At 58.7% G+C, this 20,333-nt stretch overlaps 1 protein-coding gene across 2 annotated transcripts in view; it reads right to left on the bottom strand.

Moving 5' to 3' along the window:
- Window positions 1–20,333, bottom strand: part of MAPK8IP2 (mitogen-activated protein kinase 8 interacting protein 2) — a 92,280-nt gene that overhangs the window by 48,883 nt on the left and 23,064 nt on the right. For both annotated transcript variants that reach the window (XM_074984255.1, XM_074984256.1), the window contains exon 3: window positions 13,861–14,088. In XM_074984255.1, coding sequence (XP_074840356.1) covers window positions 13,861–14,088 — 228 coding nt within the window. The remainder of the gene's footprint in view (window positions 1–13,860; window positions 14,089–20,333) is intronic.

Below are 20,333 nucleotides of genomic sequence, written 5' to 3'. Positions count from 1 at the left end.
CTTAGTCTTTCTGTCCTCAGAAACTAAGCCTGTATGGACTGGGGGATTCATCCCTCAGCAGACGCACTGCCAGGGGCTTGCAAGATAGCAGCTTTTTACCAGCTGCTGCGTCCTACATCCGTTAATTTGGACTGACATATGTAATTTCATCACTTCAGTGGCTTTTCTGGCTCACCCTATTCTTTCTCTCTTTATTAATAAACATTCAGACTTTAGATTCTAAAGGACTGGCCGAGCGTGTTGTTTTGGGAAAGAACTGAGTATCTATTGACCTGGGGAGGTGGCTGGCCCCTTTGGGACTGGAAGAATCTGCGTGGATTTGCTTGTAGAATTTCTGGCTGGCCAGAGGGGCTGGCAGGGGTACTTTTGTGGCTGGCTTGGTTCGCCTTACTGAGAAGGGAACGCCAGGGCAGGCTGTAAGTGGTCTGGTTGAAAGCAAGTTTCCCAGGGTTGGTTCTGCTGTGCCCAGAAACTCCTCTTAAATTACAAGGGGGTCTCTCTGTTGGCAAGCAGCCAAGCGAGCCAATGAGGAGAGACAGGGATATTTCTGAATTGAAGCAGTTGCAGGCTGGATGTCTTTGTTTTCTTTGGCCTGAGCAGAGACCAAGATGCTTAATCCTAAACAGGCTGAATGACCCCAGAAATATCCTGGCCAGATATGGCAAACTCTTCCATATCCAGCATTCTATCATGTGGAACTCTTAAATAACCAGAATTTTAACCCTCAGTAAACTTTAGCTGCATTTTCCATAAGTACAGTACAGTGAAAGTAAATACTGCAAACTCAGTGTCAGTTTACAGAGTACAATACTACTGGTGTTGGTGAATAAAGTACTCTGCACACATTTTTATTTGTTTCTTAATATCTAATCTTGTTTTTCTTTAGTCTTCTGCAGTGCCAGCTAAACCTCTCTATTATCCAGAATATCTGAATATCCGCTAACCTGCCGGTCCCAGAGCTGCCACATATGGAAGAGTTTACTGTAATAAATCTGGACATGTGTAAGTAGATGTGTAAGTAGAAAGGAAATGTGAAGATAGACACAATCGTGCTTTTTTTATCATCATCATTTTTGGGCTGGTGTAGAACTTTTGAGGCTGGTTGATGTATTTCCCCTGTACTCTGTAACTTCTACACTGAATCCCATGAAAGTAATTCTCTGTGCTCCAACCTTGGTTTTTTTCCAGTTACTTTGTAAAACCTAGCAACCACTGTAATGGAGTGGGGGGAGTGCATGTGTGAGTCAGGCTGGATGTCCGAGGCAAGCAGCAGCTCCCAGTGGCTAAGGATGACCCTGGGGCTACAACTGGCAGGTAACACCTCTGCCTGAACAAAGAGCAGGGAGGAGCTGAGCTGGGTTTTGAATCGGGGGCGGCAGTTAGAGGCTAGGAAAAGGGAGAGCTGGAAGGCAGCCAGCCTGAGGAGGGGGAAGCTACACCCCAGAGGGGCACCCCTCGGGGTCTTCTCCCCAGGACAGGTTGGAAGGACTGTCTCTGACTGCTATGCTGTCGCTTCTGTGAGAAACTGGGCTTCTGTTGCCTAATAAACCTTGTGTTGTACCTGCTGAGTGAGAGTCACTCCTGCCAGCGGACGGGGTGCAGTGCAGGGGGACCCCTGAACCCCATCACACTGGTGTCAGGAGTGGGATGCACTGCACCCACGGATGAGCTCCCAGCAGTGGCTGACTGAGCACAAGAGAAGGAAGGAGTCTCATAAGAGCCAGAGGGGGAACAGAGCCATTCCTGCAGCTGCTGCTGGTGAGTGGATACCCCGGGAGACAGCGGGGAGATGGATTATACCCGACTCCTGAAGGCAGAGCTAGCAGGGCTGTGCAGAGAGAGGGGCCTGACCGTGGGGAAGGCGACCAAGGCTCAGCTGATTGCCCAGCTGGAAGAGAATGACCGATCCGGGGGGGCAGAGCCTGTCCCGGCAGAAAGTGGCTGGTCAGCCTCGGGAAGCGTTTCGGATTCTCCGACAGAAGCAGGGGCTCGACGCCGTCAGACAGACGCGGTGCCCGCCAGGTCGCGCTCAGCTAGGGGTGGTCCATCGTGGGCAGAGTCCCCCGCCGCAGAGCTGCGACGGCTGGAACTCGAGGTGAAATTAAAGGAACTGGAAGCCCAGGAATGGCAGAGGGAACACGAGCGCCAGGAATGGGAAAGAGAGCGTGAGCACGAGCGCCAGCTACAAGAGAGACAGCGGGAGGAAAGAGAGCGAGAGCGGGAGGAGAAAGAACGAGAACGGAAGGAGAGAGAGCGAGAGCGTGAGGAGAGCGAGCGAGAGCGGGAGCATGAGCGAACCACGGCAGAGGCGAGACGCCAAGAGGCCCCAGCTGCGGTAAGCGGGGAGAGGGCCAGACGGATCGGGGTGGCCAGTTACTTGGAGACGCGTGTGCTGGCCCAGTGTCAGGACCCAGGGGACATGGACGAGTTCCTTACCGCCTTTGAGCGAGCCTGTGAGTTGCATGAAGTTCCCCCAGATGAGTGGCTCCAGCACCTCACCCCCTTGCTGGGCCAGAAGGCCGCAGCGGTGCTCAGCCAGCTGGTGGGGCTGCAGCCTGGGGACTATGAACGGTTCAAACAGGTCCTGCTGCATAAGTTCGGGCTGACTCCGGAGATGTACAAAAAGAAGTTCCAGGAGGCGCAGAAGAGGCCAGAGGAAACCCATGTAGATACAACCGCCCGCCTGAAGCAATACTACCAGAAGTGGGCGTTCGGAATGGGAGTCCAGTCCGTAGAGAACCTGATCGAGCTGGCGGTCGTGGAGCGATTCTACGAGATGTGCGCACCTGACCTGAGGGTGTGGCTCGTGGACCGGAAGCCGGGGGACTCACACGATGCAGGGAAACTGGCAGATGACTTCACAAACAGCCGGGCCAGGTTTGAAAGTGAGCCCCACAAAGAGAGGGAGTCTCGGAGAGAGAGGGAGTCCCGGAGGGAGAGGGAGCCCCGGAGAAACCGAGAATCTCAGAGAGACCGGTCTCTAACTGTACGACAGAGGGGACCACCTCTTGGGCAAGCCCAGGAAAGAGGGGCCGGCCACCCACCCCCCAGAGAGCCAAGCAGAGCCCGGACAGAGCAGCCGGCCCGAGGGACACAACAAGACCCAGGCTGTTATCGCTGTGGGCAAAAGGGGCATAGAGCAGCCCAGTGCCCCAGGCTCCCAGACAGGTTGAGCAGGCCGGGGGGTCATGGAGTCAACTGGGTGGGGCCCCAGAAGCAAGAGGGGCTGGCGGCCAAGCTGGGTGGTGCTGACAATGGGCACTCGGATTGGGCCGAGTCCGCCCCACAGACCAGCTCCTCAGGGGGACCAGATGCTCAGAGGCCAGTTTACAGAGTGGGGGCGGCACTACCTCTGTGGAGCAAGTGTCTCAAACACCTCGAGGTAGACGGGAAAAAGGTCACGGGGTTCTGGGACACAGGCGCTGACGTGACGCTGGCCCGACCCGGGGTGGTGGCACCGGGCTGCATGATACCCGATTCCCACCTGACGATAACAGGAATTGATGGGACCCCTTTCAAGGTGCCCATGGTGAGGGTGCACCTGAAATGGGGGAAGAAGGAAGGCCCCAAGGAAGTGGGCGTGCACAGCCATTTGCCGGCGGATGTACTGATGGGGGCTGACCTGGAGAACTGGCAAGGTGAACGCCCTCGTGCCCTGGTCCTGACCCGTAGCCAAAGAAAACGAGGGGTGCGCTCCCCAGATTCAGGGGTACAGGCCCAGCCAAAGTCACAGGAGCCACAGGGGCCAACCCTGAGAGAAAGGAGGCCCCCAAAAACCAGATCTCACAGGCCAGGGGTGCTGGAGCCAGGCAGGGATGGGGAAGTAGCATCCGCCCCTGCCCCAGCCAAAGAGTTCCAGGCAGAGCAGCAGAGAGACCCCTCCTTGCAGAAGCTGAGGGAACTGGCCAGTCTCAGCCCAGCTCCACAGCTGGGGGAGGGCTGCAGGGAGAGATTCCTGTACCGGGAGTGGGCTCCCAGATGCAAAGCGGAGCCATGGAAGGTCCAGAGGCAACTGGTGGTCCCCCAAAAGTACCGGCGCAGGCTCCTGTACCTAGCCCATGATGTCCCGCTCGCAGGACACCAGGGGATCCACCGCACCAGGAGAAGGTTGTTACAGAACTTTTTTTGGCCAGGGATCTTTGCAGCTGTCCGTCTGTATTGCCTGTCCTGCGATCCCTGCCAGAGGGTGGGGAAGACCCAGGACAAGGGGAAAGCTGCCCTGAGGCCACTGCCCATCATAGAGGAGCCTTTCCAGAAAGTGGCTATGGACATAGTGGGCCCCTTCAGCAAGGCAACGCATTCGGGGAAGAAATATATTTTGGTAGTGGTAGATTTTGCCACACGATACCCAGAAGCAGTGGCCCTGACCTCTATCAACGCTGACACCGTGGCGGATGCACTGCTGTCCATTTTCAGCAGAGTGGGGTTCCCCAAGGAGGTCCTCACAGATCAGGGGTCCAACTTCATGTCGGCCCTCCTGCAAAGCTTGTGGGACAAGTGTGGGGTCCGGCACACCTGGGCCACAGCCTACCACCCGCAGACCAATGGGCTGGTGGAGAGGTTCAATGGGACTCTAAAGCAGATGCTGAGAACCTTCATGAATCAATACCCCCATGACTGGGAAAAGTACTTACCCCACCTGCTGTTTGCATACAGGGAGGTGCCCCAGGAATCCACGGGGTCCTCCCCATTTGAGCTGCTGTACGGAAGGAGGGTACGGGGACCCTTGGACTTGCTCAGAGAAGAGTGGGAGGGGACGGCCTCTCCTGAAGGGGAGTCAGTGGTACAGTATGTACTGACCTTCCGGGAAAAACTCACCGAGCTCATGGGCCTGGCCAGGGAGAACCTCTCCATGGCCCAGAGGAAGCAAAAGGTCTGGTATGACCGTAACGCCAGGGCCCGAGCCTGTGCCACCGGGGATCAAGTGATGGTCCTTGTACCTGTGCGGCGCAACAAGCTGCAAGCGGCCTGGGATGGGCCCTTCAAGGTTGTCAAACAGCTAAATGACGTGAACTATGCGGTGGAACTGTGGAACCGGGCCCACAGCCACCGGGTCTATCATGTGAACATGATGAAACCTTACTGGGACAGGCAGAACTTGGTGCTGGCCGTGTGCAGACACTGGGAGGGGCAGGGGGATAATCCCTTGGTGGATTTACTCACAAGGACTGGAGCCGGCTCCTTGCTGGAGTCTATTCCCCTCTCAGACCAGATGACCCCTGCCCAGCAGACGGAGATCAAGGAGGTGCTGCATTCGCATCAACAGCTGTTCTCGGACAGACCCGGACACACTGACCTGGCTGTCCACCGAATAGAGACAGGCACCCACGCCCCTATCAAGTGTGTGCCATTCAGAGCCACAGGGAGGACGGCTCAGGACATAGAGCGGGAGGTTGAAGACATGCTGGCTCTGGGGGTGATCCAACCCTCCTCCCACCCCTGGGCCTCTCCCGTGGTGTTAGTCCCTAAAAAAGATGGGTCTGTTCGGTTTTGTGTGGACTATCGCAAGCTTAACGCCATCACTGTCTCGGACGCCTACCCCATGCCCAGGCCTGATGACCTTTTAGACAAGCTGGGGGGAGCCCGTTACCTCACCACCATAGACCTCACCAAGGGGTACTGGCAAGTGCCGTTAGACCAAGATGCCCGGCTCAAGTTGGCTTTCATCACCCCTGTGGGGCTCTACGAGTTCCTGGTCCTGCCCTTTGGCCTCAAGGGGGCACCCGCTACCTTCCAGCGTCTGGTGGACCAGCTACTGAAAGGGATGGAGAGCTTTGCCCTGGCTTACATGGACGACATTTGCATCTTCAGCCAGACGTGGGAGGACCATGTGTCCCAGGTCAAGCAGGTGCTGGACCGACTCCAGAAGGCTGGTCTGACTATCAAGGCAGGGAAGTGCAAGGTGGGAACGGCTGAGGTGACCTACCTGGGCCACAAGGTGGGCAGCGGCTGCTTAAAGCCAGAGCCAGCTAAAGTGGAGGCTGTCAGAGATTGGCCCACACCCCAGACTAAGAAACAGGTCCAGGCCTTCATTGGGATGGCAGGGTACTACCGGAGGTTTGTGCCCCACTTTAGCTCCATCGCAGCCCCCCTCACGGAGCTATGTAAAAAGGGAAAGCCTGACAAGGTGGTCTGGACAGAGCAGTGCCAAGAGGCCCTCTGCGCGCTGAAGGAGGCTCTGGTCAGGGCCCCAGTGCTGGCAAATCCAGACTTCAACAAACCCTTCCTGCTGTTCACCGATGCCTCAGACGTGGGGCTGGGGGCGGTGCTAATGCAGGTGAATGACAAAGGGGAGAAATACCCCATCGTGTGCCTGAGTAAGAAGCTGCTGCCCCGGGAGCAGAACTACGCAGCCATAGAGAAGGAATGTCTGGCCATGGTGTGGGTGCTGGGGAAGCTGCAGCCATCCCTGTTTGGACGGCGTTTCACCATGTACACCGATCACTCACCCCTGACCTGGCTGCATCACATGAAAGGGGCCAACGCCAAGCTCCTGCGGTGGAGTCTGCTACTGCAGGACTACGACATGGAGGTGGTCCCTGTGAAGGGGAACAACACCATTGCTGATGCCCTGTCATGCAGAGAGGGCCCCGAACTTCCCCAGGTCACGGGCTAAGTGACCCCGCTCAGTTCGGTCTGGAAGGGGGGAGAGATGTAATGGAGTGGGGGGAGTGCATGTGTGAGTCAGGCTGGATGTCTGAGGCAAGCAGCAGCTCCCAGTGGCTAAGGATGACCCTGGGGCTACAACTGGCAGGTAACACCTCTGCCTGAACAAAGAGCAGGGAGGAGCTGAGCTGGGGTTTTGAATCGGGGGCGGCAGTGAGAGGCTAGGAAAAGGGAGAGCTGGAAGGCAGCCAGCCTGAGGAGGGGGAAGCTACACCCCAGAGGGGCACCCATCGGGGTCGTCTCCCCAGGACAGGTTGGAAGGACTGTTTCTGGCTGCTGTACTGTCGCTTCTGTGAGAAACTGGGCTTCTGTTGCCTAATAAACCTTGTGTTGTACCTGCTGAGTGAGAGTCACTCCTGCCAGCGGACGGGGTGCAGTGCAGGGGGACCCCGAACCCCATCCCAACCACTTATACTTTATTTTCTGTTTTGTTAATACACTACATTTTAAGGCAACAATTTGATTCCTGTGTCCTAGAACGGGGTCTGTGTCTATCCATGCCTCAGGCCAAAAGGTCAGCTATCAAAGAGCAGCTTAATTTCTTCTTTGTTTGCAAATTCTCTTCCATGGGAGTGTTAAGAGCTGCGGGGTACCCCACAAGGAGACATCCAGAGTGTGTCTCTCTGTGTTCTAAAGACATTTTTTAAGCAGATCCTATAGAGAAAAGGTATTTAAAGTCTCCTGCAGGGCCCACCTTCTGCACTCGGAGCGTCAGAGTGGGGAACGTCCCTGACAGGAGGGTTTACTGCAGGAAGGAGCTGTGAGTGCAAGAGAGGGTGATGCTATAATCCTGGGGCTGAGACACAGCAGTGATGTGGGACAGAAACATGCAATTGGCCCAGTACAGGTGATCCAGATATTGGACCCTGTGGGCCAAGTGAGGTGTCCACGAAAAGCTGATGATTCACTCATTTTGTTTTTACTCTTCATATTGATGGCTCATGTTTGTTTCGAGTACTGGCTCTGTGCTTGCACTTCTGGGAGACACAAACAGCAGGCTTGGCCAGCCTACTGCGACAGGACAAATCAAGTGAACAGAAGTGTGGCACTGGCAACGGGCCTGGACAGGAACCAGTCCACATCTGATGAGCTTTTCTGTGATTATATATGGAGATACACGTCTCCTGGAGCTGGAAGGGAGCTCGAGAGGTCATCGAGTCCAGTCCCTGCCCTCCCTGCAGGACTGAGCAGCATCCCTGACAGACTTTTTTTTAAATCTGTTTGCCCCAGACCTGAAATGGCTTCTGTAAGGGGTGATCTCACCACCCTGGGTTTACAGGGCCAATGCTCAAGGCACTGAGCTCTCCCCGTCCCCACCGCGACCCAGCAGAGCAGCATGGGAATGATGGCGGCTACCTGGAAGTAACTGAGTCGTGCTGGAGAGGTGACTGGCCCACATGACCCACTCTATTCTGGGACACGCTTTTACACCGAGACCCATGGGCGCCTCTCCACACAGCCAAGGGTAAAGGGCCCTGGAGTCTCCTCCATCTTATCTCTGATCCCACCCTCCCCTCTGGAGGGGCTTTCCCACAAGCTGAAGCTGTGAACGACCCATCTTGTCAGGGGATGTATTCCAGAGACTTGACTTAAGCCAGGAGCTTGTTCCCTCTCTGCCACAGACCTGCGCCAGAACTGCACAACTGGTGTCCGTATCAATTCCTTTAACAAGTCTTTCTTTCCTTCTTTCCTTCTATTAATAAAGACTGTTAGATGCCGAAGGCGTGAGATGCCGAAGGCGTCAGATGCCGAAGGCTTGGCGCACTGCGCTTTTCTGCTTAGGAGCTGAGTTATAAATTGACCTGCGAGTGTGGATGGTCCTTTAGGACCAGAAGACTCTCTTTGGATTTGGTGGGACTGGCTTTCGCCACCTCTCTTCTGTGTAAGGAGCAGTGCTGCTGGCAGCACAGGAGGCCTGGAACATAGGAAGGGAATTGCTCCTACGACTTCCTGCTGGCGAGTGCGTGAGCGGCGTGTTCAGCAAAGCACTCTGTGTGACTGGCTTGGTGTGCCCAGCAGCGGAGGGCCCCCGTCTGGGCTGAGCAATTTGCCCTGAATTGACCCTTTCAGTGGTGCCCCCCAAACCTCCCATATTACACAAGCTGGGACATTTTGCCCAGCGATCACGTCCATGCGGAGTGAAAGAAACACGGACCGCAACTGCGGCTGAGGTGCAGCACAGGGCGGTGGAGCAGACAGGGGTTCGGCAGGGAATACAGCTGCAGCAGATGCCCAGGTGATTCTATGCTGCACGGCCGGAAGCAGGGGGCAACTCAGCAAAGACAACCCAGGAAACTACATTTGCAGGGGCTGCCCTGTGCTGGGGAGCAGAGAAAGGAGAGTCTCTCTCTCTCTCTCTCCACAGCCCTGGGCACACTGGGTTTAACTGAGAGTGCCTGGTCTCCAGGATGTTAGAGAAACAGAACTTGGTGCTGAAGAAATGCAAACTGCTCAGCCCGCCGGGCTTGGAGGTGTGATGTCCAAGGAGGGGGTGCAGCCCCAGCCTGCAACTGGCCCTGGAGGCAGACGACCCCCGGCAGTGCTTGAGCAGGAAATCAGTATACAATGAGCAAGAGGACCCCTGGAGTGGAGCTGGGTGTAACGGAACAGAATTAAGGAAAGAATAATTGATATGGATCTAGAGAGGAATTGCTCCCAGCAGGAAGCTGGGGCCAGTCTCCTGCTGTCGGGGGGATCTGGGCAGGAACTGCCCCAGGGAAGGGCCAGGACCCCCTCCCCGACAGAGGGAGGGTGGATGCAGGTGTGGCAGGGCCCCACACGATGGTGGAAAGGAAGGTGCAGTGCTCCCCGGCCCTGCGGGGAGGAGGCAGCCCAGGCACGGTGGGGCTACTTCTCGCCCTGTGCCTCATCCTGGCACTTGGCCTTGTGGCCTGCTCCTCTCCAAGCCTCTTCCCTTCTCAGGCGGCCTGTGACAGAAGCCAAGGAGGGACCTATGGGCAGCACCACAGCCCAGTTACCCCTCTGTGGTCTGTGGCCCCAACACAAGATGCGCCCAGTGGACTGGTCACCCTGCCTCCCTGGAAAGCCAGAGCGCCCTGGGGGCTCCTCCCACTCCGTGCTGAACTCGGGGGCGGCTCAGGCCTAGGGCACCCGTCGCGGCACGCAACCCTCTGCAGCTGGCCCGGTCACGCCGGACTCGCAGGGACTTCACTGGTGAGCCGCTGCCCCTCGTCCCCCTGGGCCCAGCTCTGGGAGTTTCTCGGCCACGGGCTGGACCACCGGGCCAGGGCCTAGCACCCTGCAGGGAAAACCCCGAGGCGGCACTGCAGCGGCATCACAGCTACTCGCTGCCGGACCAGCCCTTGCTGCTGCTGTGCCCCAGGTGCCAGGGCAGCAGCGGCTGCTGGTGGCCATGTGGTGGGTTCTCAGATGCCCCTTTGAGAAGATGCCCCTGGTCCCTGGCATCGCACCTCATTGCTGGCTCATGGTGTGTGACTCCCCGGCCAGGCACCTCTCCCGCAGTGGGGTTTGGATGCCCCCGTGGGAAGCTGCATTCGGGCCTGGGCCCAGCAGGGATGTACATGGGGTTACAGCCCCTCAGGCCGCCTTACAGCATCACACTCGCCACTGGCACTCGATTTGCTGGTGCAGCAGCATCTGTCTTGGGTCTCCAGCAGCAAGCCAGGGAAGAGGCTGCCTGGCCCTGTTTGCTCCCACGGTGACTGGTTCCTCTGGCTGTGGCTCAGACGCCCAGGGCTCAGAGTGAGGCATTAACGGTGCTGGTGTCATTCCCCTGTAGCACCCAGAGGCACTGACACCTCCTCTGGGGTGAGCGAAGTCTCTGCTCCACAGCGTCGGCTGAGCACCAGCTGGCCTTTAGCTCACGTGGTAGAGTGCAGGGCTTCAGACCCTCTGCTCGCACGTTCTATCCCTGGGGCCGGCAACCCGGGTCTGTCAGCATCACACACCCATGGCACCAAAACGAGCCACACCTCGCAGCCGCGTGGCCGGCCCCCATCCTTCTTTCGGTGGTGGGTGACGTGGGCACTGGAAAGGCCTGGCCTGGTCTCTGAGGTGAGCCCAGGCCATGGCCAGGCTCTTCCCAGCCTCAGTGCAGCATGCTCAGGCTCCGTGTGAATGCAGACCTGCAGCCACACAGGCTCGAGGTGTGCCTGTCTGCAAACGGGAGGCTGCCCCTGCTCTCCAGCAGGGAGATGAGTCCAGCCTGGGCCTGGCGTGAGGGCACCAGCACCCCAGGCCAGACAGGATGGGACGGAGGCTGCCAACCCTCCCGGACTGTCCTCCACACTCCAGGAATTAACTGTCTTTAACCCATGACATGGACAAGGCGGGAGGGGAGAAGGGACTTACAGACACAAGCGAGCTGGTGGAAACCCTGCGCTCTTGGGACTGGTCTGCCCTGGCCCCTGAGAGAGGGACAGGCCAGGACCTGGAGGGCTTTCTCCGTCCATGAGCTCAGACACACGCGGCCTCTCAGCGGCAGGCACAAACGGCAGCGCCACGCACGACAGCCCGGCTCGTGGTGCAGGCGCACGCCCTGACCTGGTGGGAGCAGAGACCCAAGCCCCAGCCAGCTTCAGGGCTTGACACAAGACCTGTGCCCCCACAGTGCACTGTGGGAAGCTGCCCCGTCACACTCGGGTCCCAGGCCTCTCCCTCCAGCCGGAGAGTTCAGGCTGTGCCCACCTCTGTCTGTGTGGGCCGGGTGCCCGGCCTCTTCCCTTCCCCTAGCCTGGGCCAGGGCTGTCGGCCTCACTGGGGCAGGGGTACCTGCCTGGCTGTCTCTGCAAGCACCAGGGGTCTCTTACCTGTCCTGTCTCCCCTTACCAGTGTCTCAGCTGCCTCCCTATCTCACTCGCCCCTGCTCCCCTCTGGGAGGCTCTCAGCGCTCAGCTGCAGCTGCTTCCACCTGCCTGCTGAAACAGCTGGCTGCTCCCCTTCCCTGGATCCGTCTGCCGGCCTGACCCCACTGCAGGCACACACACTGGGATCCCACGCAACAAAGGTCAGCGCCGCACGCAGAGACCCCCCCGACCTCACCGGCGCCGCACGCAGAGACCTCCCCCCCCGATCTCACCGGCGCCGCACGCAGAGACCCCCACAAACCTCACCGGCACCGCACGCAGAGACACCCCCCCCGACCTCACCGGCGCCGCACACAGAGACCCCCCCTGACCTCACCGGCGCCGCACGCAGAGACCCCCCGAGCTCAGCTCCTGACACAGAGACCTCCACCCCTCGGCACCTCACAGAGACCCCCAAACCTGACCAGCACCTCACGCAGAGAACCCCCAGCCCTCAGCACCTCACACAGAGACCCCCCCAGTCCTCTCAGTGCCACACACAGATATCATGGAATCACAGGGCTGGAGGGGACCTCAGGAGGTCATCTAGTCCAGCCCCCTGCTTCAAGCAGGATCAACCCCCACTAAGTCATCCCAGCCAGGACCTTGTCCAGCCGGGACTTAAAAACCTCAAGGGATGGAGAATCCACCACCTCTCTAGGCAGCACATTCCAGTGCTTCACCACCCACCTGGTGAAGTAGTTTTTCCTAATATCCAACCGACACCTCCTCCTCTGTAACTTCTGACCATTACTCCTTGTTCTGCCATCTGACACCACTGAGAACAATTTCTCACCCTCCTCTTTAGAGCTCCCCTTCAGGAAGTTGAAGGCTGCTATTGAATCACCCCTAAGTCTTCTCTTCTGTAAACTAAACAAGCCCAAATCCCTCAGCCTATCATCGTAGGTCTTGTGCTCCAGCCCCTTGATAATTTTTGTTGCCCTCCACTGAACCTGCTCCAGCAAATCCACATCTTTTTTATACTGGGGGGCCCAAAACTGGACACAATATTCCAGATGTGGCCTCACCAGTGCCAAACAGAGGGGAACAACAACCTCTCCAGATCTGCTCGAAATCCTCCTCCTAATGCACCCTAGTACGCCGTTAGCCTTCTTAGCTACAAGGGCCCACTGTTTACTCATATCCAGCCTTTCATCCACCATAACCCCTAGGTCCCTTTCCGCTGTACTGCTGCTGAGCCAGTCGGTCCCCAGCCTATAACAACGCTTGGGATTCTTCCGCCCCAGGTGCAGGACTCTGCACTTCTCCTTGTTGAACCGCATCAGATTTCTTTTGGCCCAGTCCTCCAATGTATCCAGGTCACTCTGGATTCTCTCTCTACCCTCCAACGTATCTACCTCTCCCGCTAGTTTTGTGTCATCCACAAACTTGCTGAGGGTGCAATCCAGTCCCTCACCCAGGTCATTAATAAAGACATAGAACAATACTAGCCCCTGGACTGAGCCATGGGGCACTCCGCTTGAAACCATCCGCCATCCAGATACCGAGCCATTGACCAGTCAGCCGGGATCTCTCCCGATGTCCAAGATTCTTCAAAGATAATGGCCAAAGGTTCAGCAATGACCTCTGCCAATTCCCTCAGTACCCTGGGGTGCATTAAATCCAGACCCATGGAGTTGTGCACATCTAGTGTTTTTAGATAGCTCACAACTTGTTCCTTCCCCACAGATGGCTGCCCTCCACCTTCCCATACTGTATCGTACAGGACCGTCATGTGGAAGTTGACTTTGCCCGTGAAGACCGAGGCAAAAAAAGCCTTGAGCACTTCAGCTTTTCCTACATCATCTGTCACTAGGTTACCTCCCTCATCCTGTAACAGCCCCACACCTTCTCCGATAACCTGTTTATTGTTCACATGCCTGTAGAAACCCTTCTTGTTACCCTTCACATCCCTTCCCAGCTGCAGTTCCAATCGTGCTTTCGCTTTCCTGATCACTGCCCGGCGTTCTCCAGCCGTATGTTTATGCTCCTCCTCAGTCAACTGTCCCCGTGTCCATTTCCTATACGCACACTTTCTGAGTTTAAGCGGACTAAGGATTTCCCCGTTAAGCCAAGCTGGTTGCCTACCAACCCCACCCAACCCCCTCAGTGCCTCAGACAGAGACCCCCCAGCCCCTTCAGTGACCCTCCCACCCCTCAGCCAGCCTGCTGAGAAACCCCAACCTCCTTAACGCCAGAGGCAGAGACCCTCCATCCTCTCAGTGCTGCACGCAGACACCGCCTAAACCCGCTCGACACAGCGCACGGAGCTGCCCCCAAACCCCTGAGCCCACAGACAGGCCCCCAACTCCCTTCTGCCACGTGCCGACCTCCCCACCCCGTCTGCACAGAGCTGCAGGTCCCTCACCTGGGTCCCTGGCACACTCAGGCTCAGGGTGCTGGGCCGCGGCTTCTGCGTCTCCTCCAGGCCGGGTGATGGGATGGGGGAAGCTGAAGGTGAGGGTGGGGCATCCAGGCCAGGCCCTTCCAGCTCCTCCTCGTCCTCCTCGTCGTCGATCATCTCGAACTCCTGGAACTCCTCCGGGAATGTGCAGATGGGGTGGGGCTGCTCAGAGCGCTCCAGCACCAGGCCATCCTGGGGGTGGGGGGACAGAGGTTAGGGGGCAGTGCCCCACACCAGTCCATCGGGGGGGGGTTAGCACAGGGGTTAGGGAGCAGCGCCCTACACCAGTCCATCGGGGGGTGGGGTTAGCACAGGGGTTAGGGGGCAGTGCCCCACACCAGTCCGTCCGGGGGAGGTTAGCACAGGGGTTAGGGGGCAGTGCCCCACACCAGTCCGTCCGGGGGAGGTTAGCACAGGGGTTAGGGGGCAGTGCCCCACACCAGTCCGTCCGGGGGAGGTTAGCACAGGGGTTAGGGGGCAGTGCCCCACACCAGTCCGTCCGGGGGTGGGGTTAGCACAGGGGTTAGGGGACAGTGCCCCACACCAGTCCGTCCGGGGGGGGTTAGCACAGGGGCTAGGGGGCAGTGCCCCACACCAGTCCGTCCGGGGGAGGTTAGCACAGGGGCTAGGGGGCAGTGCCCCACAGCAGTCCATCCGGGCGAGGTTAGCACAGGGGCTAGGGGGCAGTGCCCCACAGCAGTCCATCCGGGCGAGGTTAGCACAGGGGCTAGGGGGCAGTGCCCCACACCAGTCCGTCCGTGGGGGGTTAGCACAGGGGTTAGGGAGCAGTGCCCCACACCAGTCCATCCGGGGGGGGTTAGCATGGGGGTTAGCGGGCAGCGCCCCAAATCAGTCCATCCATGGGGGGTTAGCACCGGGGTTAGGGAGCAGTGCCCCACACCAGTCCATCTGGGGGTCAGAGTTTAAATGTGATGTGGAGTGTTTGCCAAATCCCTGAACGTGAAGGAACGAGAGGGGCTGGGCCTCCCCGGAAGCAGGAGGCTGAAGCCCAGGTCTGTCTGGCCCCATACATCCCTCCCCCGTGTCCATCTGCCCCCCTGTTTCTCTCCTTTCTCCCTCTCCTAGCAGTGCCCCCCACTTGCCCCATGTGGGGCCTGGAGGGGCTCAGCCCAAGTAGCGGAGCCTGCGCCGGCTGGGCAGGGGTGCCAGAGCACTGAGTCAGCGCCAGCCGCAGGTACCCGGCACCCAGCCGGAGCCGCCGGAGAGCAGAGCTGGGGACTCGGCCAGCGCATTGTCCTCTGTGAGAGCAGAGGCAGCGTCTGGCCTTGGGCCTGCCCTCTGCACCCCAGCATGTTGTGGGCGGGTGCCAGCCTGAGGGGCTGGGGCATTACCGCCATGTGCCCTGGCCCTGCACAGAACCAGGACCGCAGGACTCGCACTGGCAGGGGCTGGACGCTGTCCCAGCCTGCGCGCCAGCGGGGACCTTCTGGGGACACCAGACTGGCCACCGTCGGTCAGGCCAAAGGTCGTGCCAGCGGCTACTGGGAACCAAAGGAGCAGGCAATTAATGAGTGCTCGGTCCCCTGCCTCCAGGCCCAGCTCTGCCCTCAGAGAGCGAGCAATGCTCAGAGCACGGGCTAATTCCCCCACCACACTGTGCAACTGCCACCGATAGGCCTGTCCTGCGGGATCTTCTAGGAGCGGTACGAGGAAACACTTCCTCTCAGGTGTCCTCAGGCTCTGGCTTCTTGCAGCCATCGCGTGACGCAGGGTCTGGCGATACGCGACGGGAAAGCCATCGCGTGACACAGGGTGTGGCGATACGCGAGGGAAAGCCATCGCGTGACGCAGGGTCTGGCGATACGCGACGGGAAAGCCATCGCGTGACGCAGGGTGTGGCGATACGCGACGGGAAAGCCATCGCGTGACGCAGGGTGTGGCGATACGCGACGGGAAAGCCATCGCGTGACGCAGGGTCGGGCGATACGCGACGGGAAAGCCATCGCGTGACGCAGGGTGTGGCGATACACGAGGGAAAGCCATCGCGTGACCCAGGGTGTGGCGATACGCGACGGGAAAGCCATCGCGTGACGCAGGGTGTGGCGATACGCGAGGGAAAGCCATCGCGTGACGCAGGGTCGGGCGATACACGACGGGAAAGCCATCGCGTGACGCAGGGTGTGGCGATACGCGAGGGAAAGCCATCGCGTGACGCAGGGTCTGGCGATATGCGACGGCAAAGCCATCGCGTGACGCAGGGTGTGGCGATACGCGAGGGAAAGCCATCGCGTGACGCAGGGTGTGGCGATACGCGAGGGAAAGCCATCGCGTGACGCAGGGTCGGGCGATACGCGACGGGAAAGCCATCGCGTGACGCAGGGTCGGGCGATACGCGACGGGAAAGCCATCGCGTGACGCAGGGTGTGGCGATACACGAGGGAAAGCCATCGCGTGATGCAGGGTCTGGCGATACGCGACGGGAAAGCCATCGCGTGACGCAGGGTGTGGCGATACGCGAGGGAAAGCCATCGCGTGACGCAGGGTCGGGCAATACGCGAGGGAAAGCCATCGCGTGACGCAGGGTGTGGCGATACACGAGGGAAAGCCATCGCGTGACGCAGGGTCTGGCGATACGCGACGGCAAAGCCATCGCGTGACGCAGGGTCGGGCGATACGCGACGGGAAAGCCATCGCGTGACGCAGGGTCGGGCGATACGCGACGGGAAAGCCATCGCGTGACGCAGGGTGTGGCGATACACGAGGGAAAGCCATCGCGTGACGCAGGGTCTGGCGATACGCGACGGGAAAGCCATCGCGTGACGCAGGGTGTGGCGATACGCGAGGGAAAGCCATCGCGTGACGCAGGGTCTGGCGATACGCGACGGGAAAGCCATCGCGTGACGCAGGGTCTGGCGATACGTGACGGGAAAGCCATGGTGTGACGCAGGGTGTGGCGATACGCGAGGGAAAGCCATCACGTGACGCAGGGTCGGGCGATAAGCGACGGGAAAGCCATCGCGTGACGCAGGGTGTGGCGATACGCGAGGGAAAGCCATCGTGTGACGCAGGGTCTGGCGATACGCGACGGGAAAGCCATGGTGTGACGCAGGGTCTGGCGATATGCGACGGGAAAGCCATCGCGTGACGCAGGGTGTGGCGATACGCGACGGGAAAGCCATCGCGTGACGCAGGGTCTGGCGATACGCGAGGGAAAGCCATCGCGTGACGCAGGGTCTGGCGATACGCGACGGGAAAGCCATCGCGTGACGCAGGGTGTGGCGATACGCGAGGGAAAGCCATCGCGTGACGCAGGGTGTGGCGATACGCGACGGGAAAGCCATCGCGTGACGCAGGGTGTGGCGATACGCGAGGGAAAGCCATGGTGTGACGCAGGGTCTGGCGATACGCGACGGGAAAGCCATCACGTGACACAGGGCTGGCGATACGCGACGGGAAAGCCATGGTGTGACGCAGGGTCTGGCGATACGCGACGGGAAAGCCATCGTGTGACGCAGGGTGTGGCGATACGCAAGGGAAAGCCATGGTGTGACGCAGGGTCTGGCGATACACGACGGGAAAGCCATCGCGTGACGCAGGGTGTGGCGATACGCGACGGGAAAGCCATGGTGTGACGCAGGGTCGGGCGATACGCGACGGGAAAGCCATCGTGACACGCAGGGTCTGGCGATACGCGAGGGAAAGCCATCGCGTGACGCAGGGTCTGGCGATACGCGACGGGAAAGCCATGGTGTGACGCAGGGTCTGGCGATACGCGACGGGAAAGCCATCGCGTGACGCAGGGTCTGGCGATACGCGACGGGAAAGCCATCGCGTGACGCAGGGTCTGGCGATACGCAACGGGAAAGCCATCGCGTGACGCAGGGTCTGGCGATACGCGACGGGAAAGCCATGGTGTGACGCAGGGTCTGGCGATACGCGACGGGAAAGCCATCGCGTGACGCAGGGTCTGGCGATACGCAACGGGAAAGCCATGGTGTGACGCAGGGTGTGGCGATACGCGACGGGAAAGCCATCGCGTGACGCAGGGTGTGGCGATACGCGACGGGAAAGCCATCGCGTGACGCAGGGTCTGGCAATACACGACGGTAAAGCCATCGTGTGATGCAGGGTCTGGCGATACGTAATGGGAAAGCCCCTTCTGATTCCCTGTCCCCACACCAGCCTGGTGCTGCCAGTCTCTTCTTTTCGAAGACGAATCTGCTCAGTCTTCCTAACCTCGCCTCCTATGGCACACAGCCTTTACCGCTGTGCACTGCCCTCTACCCTGAGCTAACTGCCCCCCGGACGGACTGGTGTGGGGCAGTGCCCCCTAGCCCCTGTGCTAACCCCACTCCCAGATGAACTGGTGTGGGGTGCTGCCCCCTAACCCCTGTGCTAACCCCACCCCACCCCGGGACGGACTGCTGTGGGGCACTGCCCCAACCCCTGTGCTAACCTGCCCCCCTGGATGGACTGGTGTGGGGAACTGCCCCCTTACCCCTGTGCTAACCCCACTCTCACCTGGACTGGTGTGGGACACTGCCCCTTACCCCTGTGCTATCCCACGCCCCTGGACAGACTGGTGCGGGACACTGCCCCCTCACGCCTGTGCTATCCCACCCCCCTGGATGGACTGGTGTGGGGCACTGCCCCCAGCCCCTGTGCTAACCCCACCCCTCCAGACGGACTGGTGTGGGGCACTGCCCCCTAACCCCTGTGCTAACCCCACCCCACCAGACAGACTGGTGTGGGGCACTGCCCCCTAACCCCTGTGCTAACCCCACCCCCCAGACAGACTGGTGTGGGGCACTGCCCCCTAACCCCTGTGCTAACCCCACCCCCCCAGACAGACTGGTGTGGGGCACTGCCCCCAAACCCTGAGCTAGCCCCATCCCCCAGATGGGCTGATGTGGGGCACTGCCCTGTAACTCCTGTGCTGACCCCACCCCCCACGACAGACTGGTGTGGGGCACTGCCCCCTAACCCCTGTGCTAACCCCACCCCCCCAGACAGACTGGTGTGGGGCACTGCCCCCAAACCCTGAGCTAGCCCCATCCCCCAGATGGGCTGATGTGGGGCACTGCCCTGTAACTCCTGTGCTAACCCCACCCCAGATGGACTGGTGTGAGGCACTGCCCCCTAACCCCTGTGCTATCCCCACTCCCCAGACAAACTGGTGTGGGGCACTGCCCCCTAACTCCTGTGCTATCCCCACTCCCCAGACAGACTGGTGTGGGGCACTGCCTTTTACGGACCCTTTTCCCATTCCAATGTGCCTTCTCCGAGGTGTGACGACCAGATCTGCACACAGTGTTCAAAACGTGGGTGCACGAGGGGTTTGTACAGCAGCAGTAAGAGATTCTCTGTCTCACCGGCTAGCCCTTTGCTAATGACGCCTAGCACTCCGTTTGCTTTTGTGACTGCTGCTACTCCTTGAGTGGATGGTGTCAGAGAGCTATCCACAGCAACCCCAAGATCTCTCTCGAGTGGTAACAACTAATTTAGATCCTCTCATTTTCCAGCATGGATCACTTTGCCTTTCTCAACCATGAATTTCACCTGTCATTTCGTAGTCCACTCACCCAGCTTTGTGAGGTCCCTTTGTAACTCTCCACAGTCTGCTCTGGACTGTCCTATCCTGAGTAATTTTGTGTCCTCTTCACTCCCTTTTCCAGATAATGGATGAGTATGTTGACTAGGACTGGTCTGAGGCAGACCCCTGGGTGACACCACAATTTGCCTCTCTCCTTTTTGAAAACCGACCCTTTTCTCCCTGACGTTCCTACTGACCCAGGAGAAAACTTTCCCTCTTATCCCATGATATCTCACTCCGCTGAAGAGCCCTTGTCAGGGGACCTTGTCAAAGGCTTTCAGGAAATCTCAATACACCAGATCTCCCTGACGATACGCTTGTTGAGTTCTTCCAAGAATTCGAGGTAAGGCCCAGTTTCCCTTTACAAAAGCTATACTGACTCTTCACCTAACATGTTGTGATAATCTATGTGGCTGATAATTCTGTTCTTTACAATAGTTTCAATCAATTGCCCTGGAAATGGACACTAAACTGAGGGGACAGGTTGCCACAGCAAACTCTTTCATAGCCAGCATTCTATCATCCAGAACTCTCAAATAACCGGCATTTAACCATAAGTAAATTTTAGTTACATTTTCCAGAATTACAGTACAGCGAAAATAAATACAGCAAACACAGTGTAAGTTTACAGCATACAGTGCTACTGGTGCTGGTAAATAAAGTACTCTGTATACCTTTGTGTTTGTTTCTTAATATCTAACCTTGTTTTTCTTTAGTCTTCGGCATTACTGGGTATACCTCTCTAATATCCAGAATATTGAACACCTGGCAACCGCACGGCCCTGAGGCTGCTGGGCATGAAAGGTTTACTGTACACTGGAAGGTAGGGATACGGTCCAGAGTGACCTAGACAAACTGGAGGATTGAGCCAAGAGAAATCTGA

The sequence above is a fragment of the Carettochelys insculpta genome, chromosome 1 (genome assembly GCF_033958435.1).
Source record: "Carettochelys insculpta isolate YL-2023 chromosome 1, ASM3395843v1, whole genome shotgun sequence".
Taxonomy (NCBI): Eukaryota; Metazoa; Chordata; order Testudines; family Carettochelyidae; genus Carettochelys; species Carettochelys insculpta.
Note: the sequence above shows the minus strand (reverse complement) of the source record. Positions and strands in the feature narration are given on the sequence as shown.